The sequence below is a fragment of the Caloenas nicobarica genome, chromosome 19, assembly GCF_036013445.1.
Source record: "Caloenas nicobarica isolate bCalNic1 chromosome 19, bCalNic1.hap1, whole genome shotgun sequence".
NCBI classification, from domain to species: Eukaryota; Metazoa; Chordata; class Aves; order Columbiformes; family Columbidae; genus Caloenas; species Caloenas nicobarica.
In genome coordinates this window covers 11347609-11363292 of record NC_088263.1, presented here as the reverse complement: position 1 = coordinate 11363292, position 15684 = coordinate 11347609, and the positions used below count along the sequence as shown (strand labels likewise).

General features: G+C 50.3%; 1 protein-coding gene across 4 annotated transcripts in view; it reads right to left on the bottom strand.

Annotated features, from left to right (window-relative positions):
• Positions 1-8289: 8289 nt before the first annotated feature.
• PBX3 (PBX homeobox 3) overlaps positions 8290-15684 on the bottom strand; it is a 111678-nt gene continuing 104283 nt past the window's right edge. For 3 of the 4 annotated variants that reach the window (XM_065648362.1, XM_065648363.1, XM_065648361.1), the window contains exons 6-9: positions 14729-14894; positions 13477-13589; positions 12572-12661; positions 8290-9806 (exon numbers count right to left, since the gene is read on the bottom strand). In XM_065648362.1, the coding sequence (XP_065504434.1) occupies positions 9714-9806; positions 12572-12661; positions 13477-13589; positions 14729-14894 (462 nt within the window). In that variant the 3' untranslated portion in view covers positions 8290-9713. The remainder of the gene's footprint in view (positions 9807-12571; positions 12662-13476; positions 13590-14728; positions 14895-15684) is intronic. The other variant, XM_065648364.1, reaches the window with a different exon arrangement.

The following is a 15684-nucleotide window of genomic DNA, read 5'->3' as shown; positions in this document are numbered from 1 at the left end:
AGCAGAAATTGTGAGTAGAACTCAAACATGCAGAAAGCACTGATTTTCCACGTGGATGCATTGCCATTAGCCCTGCCCATTAATTAGAATAATGCTAATTGTTATTATAATTATGATTACATACACTACTTCCTATTTACCGAGATTGGAAATATTTAAAACAAATCCTTGCGAAAGCTGCATGCTTTTATCAAACCCAGTAACATCTTAAATAACATTTTTAAATGCCAAATTTTCTATGAAAACGTATATTTATATCAACAAAATTAAATTTCAGTTTAAGCTTCTTATTATAAATAAAAGAAAATAAGTCAATAAAACAATAAATATCTAAGTGAATGAAGCAGAAATTATATCCAATTATATTTTCTTTAAAACCCAATTTATCTGCCAATATTTTCTTTAAATGCTCATGTTACTTTTTCACTTACTAACAATAAATGCCTGGATGCATTTCAAAGTGGTGCCTTTTCTATTATTTCATTTCCTGGAGTCCTCGGCTTGAAAGGACATTAATAGCACACTATAAATAAAATTTAAAAAAAAAAAAAAAAGTTACTTAAGGATTTACAGCTGAGGATTTCTATGGAAACAAACCGAAGAGGGGAGTTTGCATCAGTGTGGGGGTGGTGGATGGAAACAAAGAGCACGCACTGAAAATCGAAGAGAAAGTTCAGCTGCCACACGGCAGCGCAGTGGCCTCCAGCCTGCCCTGGTTTGTGCCCCGGGGTGCCCAGCGGGTACCCGGCACACAGGACAGCCTGGTGCTGCCCTGGCGACACCCGTGGGGCAGGGGGCAGGGGGCTGGGGGGCTGCCGGAGCCCCTGCCTGTGCCGCAGACAAGAGTCGCGGGAGAGCCGCAGGGACAGTCCCGTGCGCTGGGACACGGGGACACCAGCGGACAGTGGGACGCTGTTGGTGGGGGTATCGCCTGTCCCATCACTGCCCAGGTCCCCCACCTGTCCCCGCCCTGAGCATCAACCAGGCGGGGATCGGTCCTGCCGCCCTCGCGCACGTGGGAAGCAGATTTCCAAGGGAGAGAGACCAAAATGACTCGCATAACATAGGAAACAATTCAACAATCAAAAAATCTTTCACTACTTAATAGGATTTTATAAATTGAATTATCTCTTTAAGCGCTGACAGTCCGAGCCTATCAATCAATTAAGGGATGCTGGGCTGAGCCTACGGGCTCGCTCGGTGGGAGTGCGGGGCGGGCTGGGCCCGGCGGGCCCGCGCTTTTACCGGCCCCCGGCCCGGGAACGTCCGCGGCTCGGCCCGGTCCCGGTCCCCGGCAGCCCCAGCCGCCCCAGCCCCGCTCGGGGCCGCGCTCGGCGAGCGGCAGCACCGGGCCCGCGCCGGAACACACGGGGCCAGCCCGGGCCCCCGGGCACAGGTGAGTGCGTCGCCCAAGCCGGGGCAGGAGCCGCAGCCCCGGTGCCGGGCAGCCCCCGGGGCTCTGCAGCGCTGCCGGCCTGGGGAAGTCGCTCCGAGCTGCACAGAGCGGGTGTGCGCTGCTCCACAAGCCCCTGCCAGCCCTGCACCGGCTGCTGCCGCCGCTTGGCAACTCTGAACTCGAGGCTGTTTCCGCTGCTTTTCCTTGTGGCCTTCCCGGGACACGGGCTGTCTCACCCTTCAGCTGCAAGCTGCAAAAAAGAATGAAAGAGCTTGTAAAGAAACAGGTTGTCCAGCCTTAATTATTTGTTGTGAATATATTTTGCAGCTGAAATGTCCTTTATGACCTGCCACTAGGCAGGGGGGCACAGCAGCACAGCCATAGGGTCGGGCCAAGGGCCGAATCCAGTCAGTTGTGTCTGGAGCCGGACAGACGCACGGACAGGCAGAGGCCCTGGGTGATCCCTGTCGTGAGTTCTGTCTTTTTAGCAACTTTCGTTTAGGTTTCTGCAATTTGCCTCTCCATGCTAAGTGTATTAATGCAGGAGGTGAAGCTTTTGTTATTGATGGTGTGTAGGACCAGGTGTTCACAGACGAAAGGTTAGTTTATTAATCCACTGGGAGACCTTATGAAAAACAAATTCAGGTAAACAACATATTTTTCTTGACTGCTTTTCAAGATTTAAGGCAGGGATCCTATTCTCCGAGTCTCTTTGACGCATTTCCATTGCACTCTGTTATTACATTCTTCAAAAAAAGAGAGATTACTTCTCATGCCACGTTCTGGGGGGAGAGAAACCTAATTGAATCTGCTGCCCGTGCACCGGACAGCATCTCCTTCCTAGTTATAGATGGTCTTGAGAGTTACTAAAACACATGGTCAGGCCTATCAGAAAGACATGTTTCTGTTCAGGACCTGCAGATTCAATGCTGTATCCCCCCTTTCTGCAGCTCGGGCAGCCTGTGCCCGCCATCCCCGTGCTCTCCGACTTTGTGCTGCCCGACCTGCAGCTGTTTCCTCTGTACCAGGAGAAAGTTCTATTGTGGCTCTTTGCTGGGAAATAGGGTTCCAAGTGAACCCTCTTGCATGTCCCCTTGGCGAGGAGCCGTGGTGTGCAGGGGCTGGCAGGCGCCTCCACCGCGGGTTTGCGGGGCAAGGCCACGGCTCCGGGCTCGCCGCTGGGCCTGCCGCGGGGACCAGCGCAGGTGTGGCGCCCTGGTCCAGCGGGAGGAGGCCGTGGTGCGTTTGGGGAGGAATCGGGCAGTGTCGGGCACGGCTGCCCTTGCCCCGGGCTTCTCGCTGACCTCTGAGCATGGTGCTTGGGAGAGAAATCCCTGTGCCCTGTGTATGACCACAGGAACTTGATTAAGCACTGAACTTTAATTAATTGACTGGCTTGAAGTAATAATGTTCGCAGATTCACTTTGCCCAACGAAGAAGTGAATAGGTCATTTACATTGACTGTCAGGTGTGAGGGCTGTGCCGTGCCAGCAGCCGCTCTCCTCCGCCCCACCGTCAGCCAGGTGAGCGGCCGAGCACGCAGGGTGTCCGGACCCCGCCGCAGCCCCCGCGCCCCCTCCGCTGCTGGCGTGCCGCCTGGACCGCGGATGCCCCCGATCTCCAGCGCTGCGGCTGGATCGGCTGCGAGCAGACGAAGCTGGAGCGCTCGGCCGCCCGCTCCGGCTGCGCCCACAGGAGCTGCCTCTGCCCGCCGGCGCGTCTGGGGACTCCCCACCCCGCCAGCCCCCGCACCGCCGGTGCTGCCGAGGGCTGAGCGCTGCGGCCGGGCTTTGCCGTCGGTCGCACACGGCACCCCCGGCATTTCCCTGCCTGCACCTGGGGAGGTTTCCATGCCGGCTTCCTGTCCCCATCAATGATTCCCACCCCGCACCGTGGGATCGAAGGTGAGGGGGTGAATCCCCCGGTGGAGCTGCCGCGTGCGGAACATCCCGAGCGGCCCCAGCACGCGCCCTGCGGCTCCTCCAGCGTGCGTCCTCTGCGCTTTAAGTTGATTGGCACTTTCTATTTGAGGAAAAATGAGTTCTTAAAATTGAAATACTGGTTATTGTTATGGTAATACAGTGAGGCTGTGGCAGGAGAGATTTTAAAGATACAAAAAGGTTGGTTTAAATCAAGCGGCTGATAGGTGAGTCTATATAAAGTACTCAGCACTAATGAGTTCAGAGGTATCTGCGTCCTGGCTCTGGGCCCTGCAATGCAGCTGATTCCAGCGGTGGGTGCAGGTAATAACCGCGATAACCTGAGGCCTTGGAGATCATTATTGCTTTATCACGTTTTGTATAAAATATTTTCGGCCTCATTTAGGATGTCAGCCTCTATCAAACGTTTCCTCGCTTTCGGAGTGTAACGTGTCCCTGCAGTGCCAGCGTACCTGGCACCCCGTGTGCTGGGGGGGGCACTGGGGCCACCGGGGACCCTCGCAGCGGGATGTGGGCTGAGCAGGAGGCTTATGAATAATGTAAGGAAAAAAGGTACCGAGCCCATATTAGCGCAACGCAGTGACTGATTCACAGCATATGTTATTGCTTTCTCTCATCTTTACCTGAAATTAGTAATTGAGAGTCCATACCTTTATTTGGAAAATAATAGTACACACAGAATTATAAAAGTTTAATATGCTCTGAGTAAAATGAAAAATGAGTGGTTATGATATTGTCTAACACTTTCAAATGTGTTTATTAATTCATGTTTTAAATCATAAGTTTCATTCTGCAGGAGAGTCATACACAGCAATAAGCAAGTTTTAAAATATTAATGAATAAACAATATTTCTCTATTGAAATATAACATGCTTCTTTGAACAATGTACTACCGGTAATAAATCACAACCAGCAGAAAATTGCATTTCATATTTAATACAACTTGAACTCTGCCTTTTTATAAATGATATCTTTTTTGTTTAATTGGCGTCAGTTCAGATCTAGCAGATTGCTAATAAAATTCTGGATTTCCATATTTAATGACGCGTGCTCTTTATGCTGAATTTTACCACCAAAAATGCAGCCTTTTATTATCCTAATAGATGCGTTAATAGGTGATGCGGTACCAGGCGCGGCAGTCGCGGTGGCTCTGGCGGGTCCCCGGCGCTGTCCGTGGCGCAGCGCAGTGCCCGGGGTGGGCGCGGGGGCCGCAGCTCCCCCGGCTGCCCCTCTGCCCCGGGGCCGGAGCCCGCGGGCTGGGTCCCCTTCAGGTCCCGGCTCTTCTCCCGTGGGAGCCACCGCGCGCCCCGGGAAGGGGGCTCAGGGCACGGGCCGGTGTGCCGCCTGCGCACCCGCAGCACCACACACGAGTGCACAGCTGGACACACCTTAGCTGCAAATACGGATTAAATTAATTGGTTTTAATTAGCCTGTGTAAATAAGATCCTTAAATTTGTTGCCACATGAGGGTTTTGGCAGTCTCCAATAAATTAATCCTTTTTATTATATCAATGACAGGGAGATGATCAAATAGGCTTTGATACAGATTTTGGGATTTATCACCTAGTAGCACTCTGATATGCTTGAACTTTTTTTTCCTGCTGCTGGAGGCAAGAACGAGGCAACAAATGGCGTTTGCTTCAGTCTGCTCACAGGAGAAACGGGGGATTTGGCAGCAAATGGACGGGGTTGCCAGGGAAACTTCGAAGAAAAGTTTGTCTTCAGGATTTGTTGGGTGAGTAGAGTTTTCAGTGGGCAGGGTCACATGGGAGAGATGTGGGGACAAGGGGGATCCTGTGAGGAGGCACAGCAATTAGCGCGTGGGGTCAGCGCATCCTGCAGCGGGAGCTGAGCCCGACCAGCAGTGGGCCCGGGGGCTGCCCGGCCCGGCCGCGGCTCCGCCGCCCCCTCGGAGCGCGGGGGTGCGGGTGGGCAGCGGCTTTGGGCTGCACTAATGCCACGCAGTCCCTCGCGTGGCCTTCACGAGGGCAGCGGGAGCCTGTTGGCTGCCATTTCATGGCATCGGCAGCTACACCAAGACCTCCCCTGCTTATCCTAGAGCCTCAGCTTGCGCTCGTTTCTCTCGGAACTGGCTCTCCATTAGCCTGGGCCATGCACATCGTTCTTCCCCCGTGCCAGGCCTGGGGGAGCCGGATGTCACCGGGGCTGCGGGACACTGCGGCCGGGCTGTGCCTGCAGCAGCTTTTCTCTGCGCATCACAGCTGATTTCCCAGGTACCGCTCAGCTGCAGCCCAGCACCTACGGCTGAGCTGTCAGCAAAGGTTTGAAATGCTGGCAGCATCCTTCCCTCTGTCACCCGCAGCGGGAGGAGCGAGCAGCTTTGTACTTGAGGTGCGTGGGGAGATCCAATGTGCGGCAGCCTGGGTGCCCGGGTGTCCGCAGGACGTGAGCAGCACCCATGTCCGACCTGGAAAGCCCAGGACGCCCATTTAGAGCTGGGCTGTCCCCAGCGTCCCTTCTCTGTGGCCAGGGAGCTGCTGCTCACAAAACCTTCTCCTGCTCTCTGCCACCAAGGGAAGGATAACTGGATGGGAATTCTAATCATATATTATATTACCGTGTCATATTAGACTAATAAAATCCTAATATGATACAGGAATGGGGAGCATATCATAACTCCTCTGTGACTAATACAATGCATGCAATAAATCACTTCCAGGGCTTATCCTTAACAATTGTATCAGTGCTTTCTGTGTCATGCTGATAACTCAGTCCCTCTGATCTAATGGTTCACTTTTCTTCACAGTCCATATGGCAGTGACATTAAAGCTAATGAAATAAAATAAAATTTGCCAATCTGAACAATTCCATTCTTTAAAAAGATCTATTTTATTAACACAAACTGGAAACATCTTCAGTTACTTGGAGTTATTTTTATCACACAGGAAATACATGGCACAGATATTGGCATCAGCATCTTGCATCCGACTCGCGTGTGGTCTCTGCAAAAGACGACGCTACAGAGTAACAGGGAGCTCAGTGTGTGAATGCCATGGAGAGGAGCTCATCGCCTGCTTCGCTTTTGGCATCCGAAGGTTTGTTTTCTTCTGTGGGGCTGCGTGAGGGCTGTGCGGCTGCTGCCGTAGCTCTGCGAGTCGCAGACCCGGGTGAATCTGCTGCAGAGCCAGGTGACGTTTCTCCCCGGCCCTGGGGCTTCTTGGGACCCTCCTGTGGGACACCCCGGCCCCCCGGATCCTCGCGCACAGGAGATGGCGATTCCTGGGATCTGCTGCGAATCCCGCCGCTGGTTCCCGCTGTGCCGTGCAGGGTCCCTGGGGTGCGGGCTGGTGGGCTTTGCTCCTCCAGCAGCGCGGCGCTGGGGGCTGCAGCAGCTCCGGTTGCAGCGGCGTTCACCTGCAGCAGCAGCCCAGAGCGGGGTGCAGGGAATCAGGACTGAGCCACGGAGCGGTGCCATGGTCTCCTGCCCTTGCCGGGCTGCGCGCGAGGGGCCGCGCAGGGGTCCCTGTGTCCCGCCCGGGGCGCCGTTCCTGCCCAGGGCCAGTCGGCCCTTCGGGCTGTAGCTACCGGGTGAAACACAATACCGTCAACAGCATGATCCTAATACTGGTGCTTGCAGTAAACCTTCCTGATGTGTGATCAAGCCTCAAGGACAAGATGTTTATTATTTGCCATGTAACCACGTGGCTGTTCTCCAATGTAAGGAAAGGCCAAATTGCGCTTGTAATTCAAAGGGACCCAAAGCCTTAATGCTGTGAAGCAGCAGCTAATGATGCCCAGCGGGCGTGGGGCATGCAAGTGCAGCCCAAAGGTTGTTGATGGCCTTCCTCTGAACCTCCTCCGCTGCTGACAGGTCCTTGCCTGTGGCCAGCAGAGATGTGATCAAGATGAGGGACGTCTGTGTGTTCATTACGCTGCCTACGCCTCCGCTGACACACTTTACATTTAAAATACTGTTTCCATTCAGCCAAACCATGAACATTGAGCATGTGGACTTGGGGAGCTCCATTAGCAAATGCAAATCAGTGGGTGCTTTGTCCTCTGCACACAGAAGTCTTTGGAAGTCCATGGTCTCCATCTGCCCCAACTCGTTAACTGATAATGAAAGCTTTGCCATGCATGTCTTGTTATTTACTTATTTATTTAAATGCACCACCTGTAGTGTAAGAAGCAACTTTCAGTTCTAAAACTGATGGAGAAGTGGTGTCTGCTCCAGAAACAAAGGCAGAAACTGGTGCACAAGGGCCTGCAGGATGCAGAGGGTGCCTGTGGTCCAGGGGTCAGAGTGGGTGAACAAAGGTCTTTTACAAAATAACCCAACACAAGAAGTGTGGGTAAGAAAAGCTGATCCACAAGCTAATTGAATCGTGCAAATAATTGTTTAGCCACCAAACCAACACGTAAAGGCCAGGAGAGCTGGGACGGAAACGTGCCGGGCAGGCGGGTCCAGCACCGGCCGGCAGCAGCGACCGCCGGCTCCCGCGGAGCTGCACCAACCCGAGTGGTGAGTAGTTGTATTTATCAAAGACCATTTGCTGCAAGTGATTAACGTTAATTTGATTTCCTGTGAGTCAATTTCCTTGAGATATGGTAAATAGGCTATTACCTGTTATTGACCTTTACTATATTAAAAAGACTTAAAATTAGCATTTATATATATATACGTCCTTCCAAAAAAGTTTTTTAATAAAGAAAAATAGTTTTATAATCATATTATACTTGGTAGCCGAGGCTGTAGTTCCAAAGTTAATGTTAAATAAAGATGGTGATTAAGAGTGAAGACGATGATGGTCTTTAAACTCATCTGAAGGTCTGACCCCTTGGTCCGCCTCCACTTGAATTTCGCGCGGAGCGGGGCGGGGAGGGCGCCCCAGCTGCTGGGGTTTCGGGAGCTGCTCCGCTCCTGCCGCGGGGCCGCTGGTGGCCGCAGCTCCGGGGGCTGACGTAACTGAGCAGCAAGGAATTACGTCAATGTTTGATCATGAAAGCAAAAAGTTTATTCATGTTTGAAACTACATAGAACTACCACGAGGAAGACTTTTCAATCCAGGGTGTAATCCAGTTAGAAAGTAACACGAAACGGCTTAATACATTAGAATCACTGCCACAAATTATTTTCATGACTCAATCAGTTTCAGAATCGCATACAATACAAAAGAGAGAAAGAAAGGGCCCCCTGTCACACAGGGGGAAATATACAGTACTGAATACTGAAGTCTGTATGCATTACAATTAGTTGTTGGTTTTTGCGTGGATTAGTAACAAGATGAAGAACATTCAAAATGTTTCTCAGTATTTACAACAGTTTCACTGTTTTGTGTTAAACGTAAGTCCCCATGTTTCCACTTCGCTTCTTTAAAAGTTGCCAACGCAACCCTGATTCTTTTAAAAGATTACAATGTACATTACATTTCATGGGGAAACAAAGAGTTAATTACAAGATGCAAAAAGATAAGAAAGAGACAAACTACAGCGTGAGTATCGTTCAGAGGTAGTAAGTGAGCACTCTAAGCTACAGAACATGTTGAAAGTCTATTGGTTCGTATGAGTTCGCATGAGGTAATAAAGCTGTGTTTGATTGGTGAGATGTATAAATACTCTTTTGCTACACTATGTACAACACTCCATATGATGGTGCTTTTTTCCTTTGTCTGTGGTTTGCTGCCAGCAGAGGTACCGGGCAGGCGTGGGCAGCACCAGCTCGTACTGTAAAACCCAGAGAGCAGCAGCGTCGGCGTCTCGGAGCCGCCGCGGCCGCGCCGGGCGCGTGGAGACGACGCGGGTCCGGGAGTTTTAGCAAGAAAAGATGCTCCTGGTTTCCAATCTAGTTGGTAAGACAATAGATCACAACAAAAATGTGACGAATAAGGATTCTTAAAGACAACCATTAACCGAAATAACCGAACAGCTCTTTTTATTCCAACTCTATGAGAGATATGAAAAGCTTAAACACAATCAAAGTCTGCAATTCATCTTGACTTTCCATGAAAATATGCACGAAGTTAAATTTGGGTGAGGTGTTTCTTTGTGTCTGCTCTTGCTATTGAGGTTAAGCTTGTCCTGTACTTTTACCCTTAAGACCAAGTAATTGGCAACTGTTAGACCAACGTTGTTAAAACTGCTGACAATAAATTATGATAAAATAGTTACAGGGCTATAAACAATGCTAGATCTTGGCCTAATTGGATAAAGTGCTTTTTAACATTGTGTGTTTTAAGTATAAATACAAATGATTATGATACCTTTAAAAAAACAGATTTACCAAGTTTTCTAATAAGACAAGGTTTTACAGTAAAGCTGTAGGTGGTTGGCTACAAAAAACTCTTTCCTTTTTCTCCTGTGACTCTGAATGCGCTAATCAAGGCATCTCAGCTCAGGGAAAAAGTGTTGCTAGGAGATTAGTTAGAGGTATCAGAGTGCACACTTCCCGGCCCTTCTGTAGGGGAAGTCACAGAAGATGGAGTAGTTGCGTCCTGCCAGCCTCCATTAGCCTGAAAAGGGAAAAACAATTCAATTGATACAATTACGCATATTCATTATACTGTACACTACAAGTACCAGACGGGCAAGCCCGGGGTGCGGGAGGAGCTGCTCTGGAAGGCGATTTTGCTGCACTCCCTCTGGCCGCAGCACTCGCGCAAGGGAAGAGCAGCGGGCGAGGGGCCGGGGCCAGCCCAGGAGCCAGCCCCCTTCAGCCAGATTTAGTGCAATTAGGACTTGGGGATTTCTGCAAAGACCATCCGTGCTTTAATGAACAACATCCCTTTAGCTGACACTTCAGCTTTTTCCCCTGAGAAGACGAGTCTGGGGCCACCGTGTTTAACCCCTCGTCTCCCTTTCTGGCGGCAGAGCCGGGGAGCGGGGCCGCCACGTGCTGTGGGCGTGGGGCTGCGGGCGGCACGGGGCCGCTGGGCCGGTGTCCCATTATCTCCCCCGCAGCCCCGTTTCGGCCGCTGCCCCGTGTCCCCCTCCCCGCGCAGCAAGAGCAGCGCTCGGGAACAAATTCGCCTTCTGTCTCGGCCGATCGAGGCAATTGCCGAAATCAATGTCTGGTCAAATTTCTGCTGTGGCAGACAGCTTGTCGCTACATATTTTTCTGTCAGTCACGAGGAGGGAGGCGCGGGGCTCGTGAGCTGGGGGAGGCTGAGTGGAAGTGACGGGGAGGCCTCTCCGCGCGCCCGCCCCGGCTGCCGGCGCCCGCGGCCGCTCCCGGCAGGGAAAGGTTACCCCATGCTAATGCCTTCGTGACGTGCCGAGCCGCCGAAACGATCGGCACCGGGGCTGTGGTAACACCACGCTCTGCTGGGAGGACGGGGAAGGGGAGCGTGGTGGCGCCTGGGACCCCCCGGCCGTCGCCCCCCGGCACAGCCGACCCTCGAACCCCCGCACCCAGCCGGGAGAGATTTTTACATTGCATTAAAAAAACTGTTCAGCTATCATGACAAAAGAAAATGCTTTATGGCTCCAACGGGAGGAGAAAGAAGCCTCGGTAATTATCTCCTTTGCAGATGACAAACAGCAAACAGAGGAGCGCTCAGCCTGACAAATCCAAAGGTTTGGGTTTGGTTTCTCTTAAGTAAAATTAACGGCAACGCCAACCTGCCATCACAACAAGGCTGAAACCTCACCACCCGCTTTAAAACACCCAACTGTTTAGACACAGCCTGAAAACATACAAAATCCTGCTCCGAATGCAGAGGCACCGCTGCTTTTTTATTCTTTAAAGATATGAGAATCTACTTAGAGAAAGAAAAACTCTTGTGCAGATATGAGTCTAAAGATATTCCATCTGAAGTAAACATCATTCCTCTTTTATCCAAATTTATAAACAACAAATGTACAATATTTTTACTCAGCTTGGCAGCTGGAGGAGAGGTTGTCAGCAAGCATTCTTTTTTTCAAATAAATTAATCCTTACTCTGGTGGTTTGAGATTATGCACTGTATTATACAACAGCGCCTTATCAGGCCTCATCAGTGAAGATGGAATTCATGTCTGTAAAATGCTGCAGGCAATCACAGTTTCATATTTTATCATGTTGATAAGGATATCGCAAATTCTCTGAAGCATTTCAAAACACTTAAATGAAAAAGGAGAAATGCAACTAAAAGGCTTTTTATATGGTTTGTTGTGGGTTATTATGAGTTATTTATAAACCCAAAAAGAAAGATTTGACATTTCAAATGTAAAAGATCTGAGTATTTAATGGTACTTTTTTCCCTTTACAATTGAACATCTTCAATCACATTTTAAATCATTAATATTTACTCTCATGGCAAGTGGAAACCCAAAAAGGGGGGAAGCCTCCCGTTCCCCGTGGCTGCAGCGTGTCACAGGCGTCCCCGTGTCCCCGCAGCGCCCGGCCGGGGGCAGAACCAGAACCACCGCGCGGCCCCGGGGACGGCGCCGGACGGGGAGCTCTCTATGGGAATTTTGAAGGCAAAGAAAATGAGGGAAAATAAGTTAAAGTCGCCTCCTGAGCAAATACGAAACATTAAAAAAAATGTATTTAAAGAATTAATTATTGGAGTTGTAAATGAGAGAAGCGAGTGGGAAATGAAGGATGAACAGAATCGGCCGTGGAGCCCTCGCCACAGAGGCGGCTGCCGTGGGTGGTATTTCATCCCAGGCTCTCGTGCCGACAGAGGAATAGATCTCTGCCTTTATTTATCCTGGCGCTTCATGCGCAGGCTACACGGTCCAGCCTGTGAGGGCCTGAGCACCGTCAGATCTCATCGCTTCCAGCGAGAGGTGGGACATTTAGCACCTATCGCCATCAAGCCTATAATCCCTCAATTTACTGGCATCTGTTTGCCAGACTTACTGCTCTCTCCCGTTCGGAGTAACAAGGCCAAAAGTGCTGCTCAAACACAGGAAAAATGTGCACCCTTGAAATGGCTCAAAGTATATCAAAAGCACAGTGCGGGTGTCTGATTGCCGGCAATAACAAACGCAAGTACAGAGTTATCTGACCATCTCTGTGCCAAGAACAAGAGCCTTCTCTCCAAGGCTATTACTTTTTAACTCAAAAGGCTGAAAAATATAAAAATCCGAATCGCTTACAGTCATGGCTCTAGGAACTTCTTCTTACATCATCAAGACTCATAGCTGTATCAAGGGCTATTCTGTGGTTCATCCCCAAAGATGCGATATTAAAAAACGCTATTGCAAGAGTAATTAATACATGTATTAATGACTGCATTTACCTGACACCGTGCTTATGGCTCTCCAAACTATTGTTCCCCTGGGTACTCACATTTAAATTATGTGGACTGTACAGTGAATTTCCTCCCAAGCCATCATTGTATCCTCCCGTCTGATTGATAACATGACGCAGGGTATCCACCTGAAAGTAAGGGGAGACAAAATTCATCATTCCAAATCTATTAAAACATCATCACTTACAATAGGCAACATTTGGAATTATGTGAGCCAAAAGGGTTTAGCATCTTCTACAAAAGACAAATTTATCAATCAAGAATGACTGGCAGAATTTCAACAACTCCTTGCATGTTAAACCCAGACATGTCTGCTTCTCACACCAGCCAAACAGCTTCTCCCAGCCCTGTGTCCAGCAGGTCCTGCTTAAGTGTCTGCAGCAAAGTGCTGTGCATGTTTATACATCTGCATGTGCTTGCATGTGTGGGAAGAGATTATGGCCGATACACTGCACATGAACCACGGAGTGAGCCCTGCCTGAAAGGACTGCAAAGTGACTGAGAACGACTTGTATTTTAAGAGCTCAGTTAGATGTGTTCTGACATTTAAATAAATAAATCAAAAGTCTGTCCAATAAATGAAAGAAGGATTTTTTTTGGGGCGGGGGGAAAGAAAAAAAAAAGAAAAAAGAAAAGGAAAAAAAGGAAAGAAAATTCACTGGATTTACAGTGTCCATGGAAGTCAGACGCACCCAATCCCATTCCATGAGCTCAAGCCAGAGCCGAATGCATTCACAAAGCTTAAAATTTCAATCAGAAAAAAATCACTCTTTCCTTTATATTTGTGAAATTCAATGCTGGGGTAAGAATAGGTCACATTCGGAACTAGGCAGCCTCCACTCTGCAGCGAGGCACAGACCATTGAATAGAGCCAGAGTAAGGTGGAATTTGGAGCCCAAGCCCTACCCTGCTAGAAAGGCCCGACTTGGGGCATTTCTCCTACCTGTGACTGCACATTGGCTCCGACTTGGGACCCCTGGTAAGAATCCCCATTCAGACTCTGCATGTTCATGAACATGTCCCCAGAATTTGGGAGGTTAAAAGAACCAGAAGAACCTGGAAAGGAAAGAGTTAGGTAGCTGAATAACAGAGAGCTGCAAACACGTCCCCCCCGAGACCCGGGGCAGGGAGGAGCGGACAGAGGAGCAGGACAGGCAGCGCAGAGGCGACGCCGCTGCCCCGGCACCGCGTCCCGGCGGGGCTGCCGCGGCTGCTGCGCCGGCTGTGCCGGGAACGCCGGGAGCTCGTGCCGGCCAGGCTGGCTGTTCCCTCGGGAAGAGCCGCCTGGGCAACAGCGGGTTGTGTGTGGAGAGCTCTCCCCGGGTGCCTCGCCTCACCGCCAGACGCTGCCACCAAACACTTGGAGAAAAACTCGTTTGGAGTCTGTGCTTCATGTCTCCTTCCAAAGGAAATGGCTGGCAATTTCTAATTAGCCGATTTATTACTGTCAGAGGAGGAACCTTTTTCTTTTGATTAAAGTTTTTTTTCCCCCATGGATCTTTATACCCTTTAAAAGTTGTCTACAACTAAGTCGCAGCAAAACTTCACTGTAAATAGTGTAAAACACATCTGTGCTTTGTGGAAACCTTTGCATCTGGAGCCCAAAAAAGTGACTTCCTCTTCACACACTTGCCTTACTAATTTAATGCTTAGATTTGCCAAATGTCAACAACACACCAGCGAGACAATTTTTAAATACTGCAGAAGAACATGTGGTAGAGCAACTCCAAAATAAAAGTTGGATCTTCAGATTTCTATATATAATATCGACTCAATTTCAAGCAACCCAGAGTTTAAATTCTAATTAGCGCATGCTAAAATATTCTTCTATTTTGTTAACTTGACAATAAATTTAACAGTTCTACAAAAGCAGACTTGGAGATCTGCCTCATTTTACATTATTTCCATTGAATGAGAAAAAGCTTAAAATATCTACAGAAACAAAGAAGCTGCCAGAAGCCCGAGCCAGGCAGACGTTACCGCTGCGGGAATTCCGTGGGCCCCGCGGGACCACGCGCGGCAGCTTGGCCCCGGCCGGGTCCAGCCCGCAGGTCCGCGGCCTCGGTGCCGCTCCCTGTGCCGCGACGGGCTCTGCGGGAGCCACAGCCTCGGCCCGACCCCCGCTGGGCACCACGGAGGGTCGTCCTTCACGGCCCGCCTGTCGGGATGCTCTAACACACGAGCCGGGTACGTACCAGAGTTCGGCGTGGTGGGGGAGTTTGTCTGGTTGTTCTGGACGGCCGCGGCCACGGCGTGCGCTGCGGTCACAGCCGTCTTGGCTGCGTAGAGATTGGCTTCTTCCTGGAACTTGCCGATGTTCTTCTTGTACCTGATTCTCTTATTGCCAAACCAGTTGGACACCTGCAGTAGAGAGAGGTGGGCGGAGTGAAGGACACGAAGCGCTGGACCTGGCAAAGCGCAATCCCTTCGAGATGCCCCGTTTGGTCCAGCACGTACCCGCGCCCCAGTCCCAGCCCGGATCTGCCGGGTGCTCCAGGTAACTCAGCCGTAACCGAGGACCAGTTAAGTACTACCATAGGTGTGAGCGTGACCTGGCTCTGCTGCTCTTTTGGCAAACCGGTGCTTCAGGGGTGACTCTGCTGCCGACACACGCCCTAGGGTTGGTTTGTGGTCTCCGTTTGTCAGTGAAATCAGTGCGAGACCCGAGAGCTGCTGGGGGGGACCCAGGCCCGGCTGAGCGAGGGCGAGCGGGCAGCGAGAGCAATTGTTCTTTATTTTTGGGCTGGAACAACCTTGGCAGCCCACTCATAGAATCGTGTTTGGTCGGCTGAAAATGAAAGGAATCATATAAATCAATAATGGCTGAAATGTCATTTTGTCATCTCCCTTTGAAGATACGGAACGCGGCCAAGGTGGCTCACAGGGCACCGACTGCTAACCCACGCAGAGGGCACGGCTGGAGCTGCTCACAAGACTTCATGCAACCTTTCTCAGTGGCTTTGTTTGACTTCAGCTGCTCTAACCGAGCTCCTAAACAACAACCCTGTTCGGAACACGGACAACGGCCAAGGCTGCCAAGACAAAAAAGCATCTGCAAGAAGCCAGAGGTAAAGGGGAGGAGACCACTGCAGGCAGGAGACAAATCCTGCTGTATTTTATGTAGCTATAGGTTTTGTTTAAACACAATTAA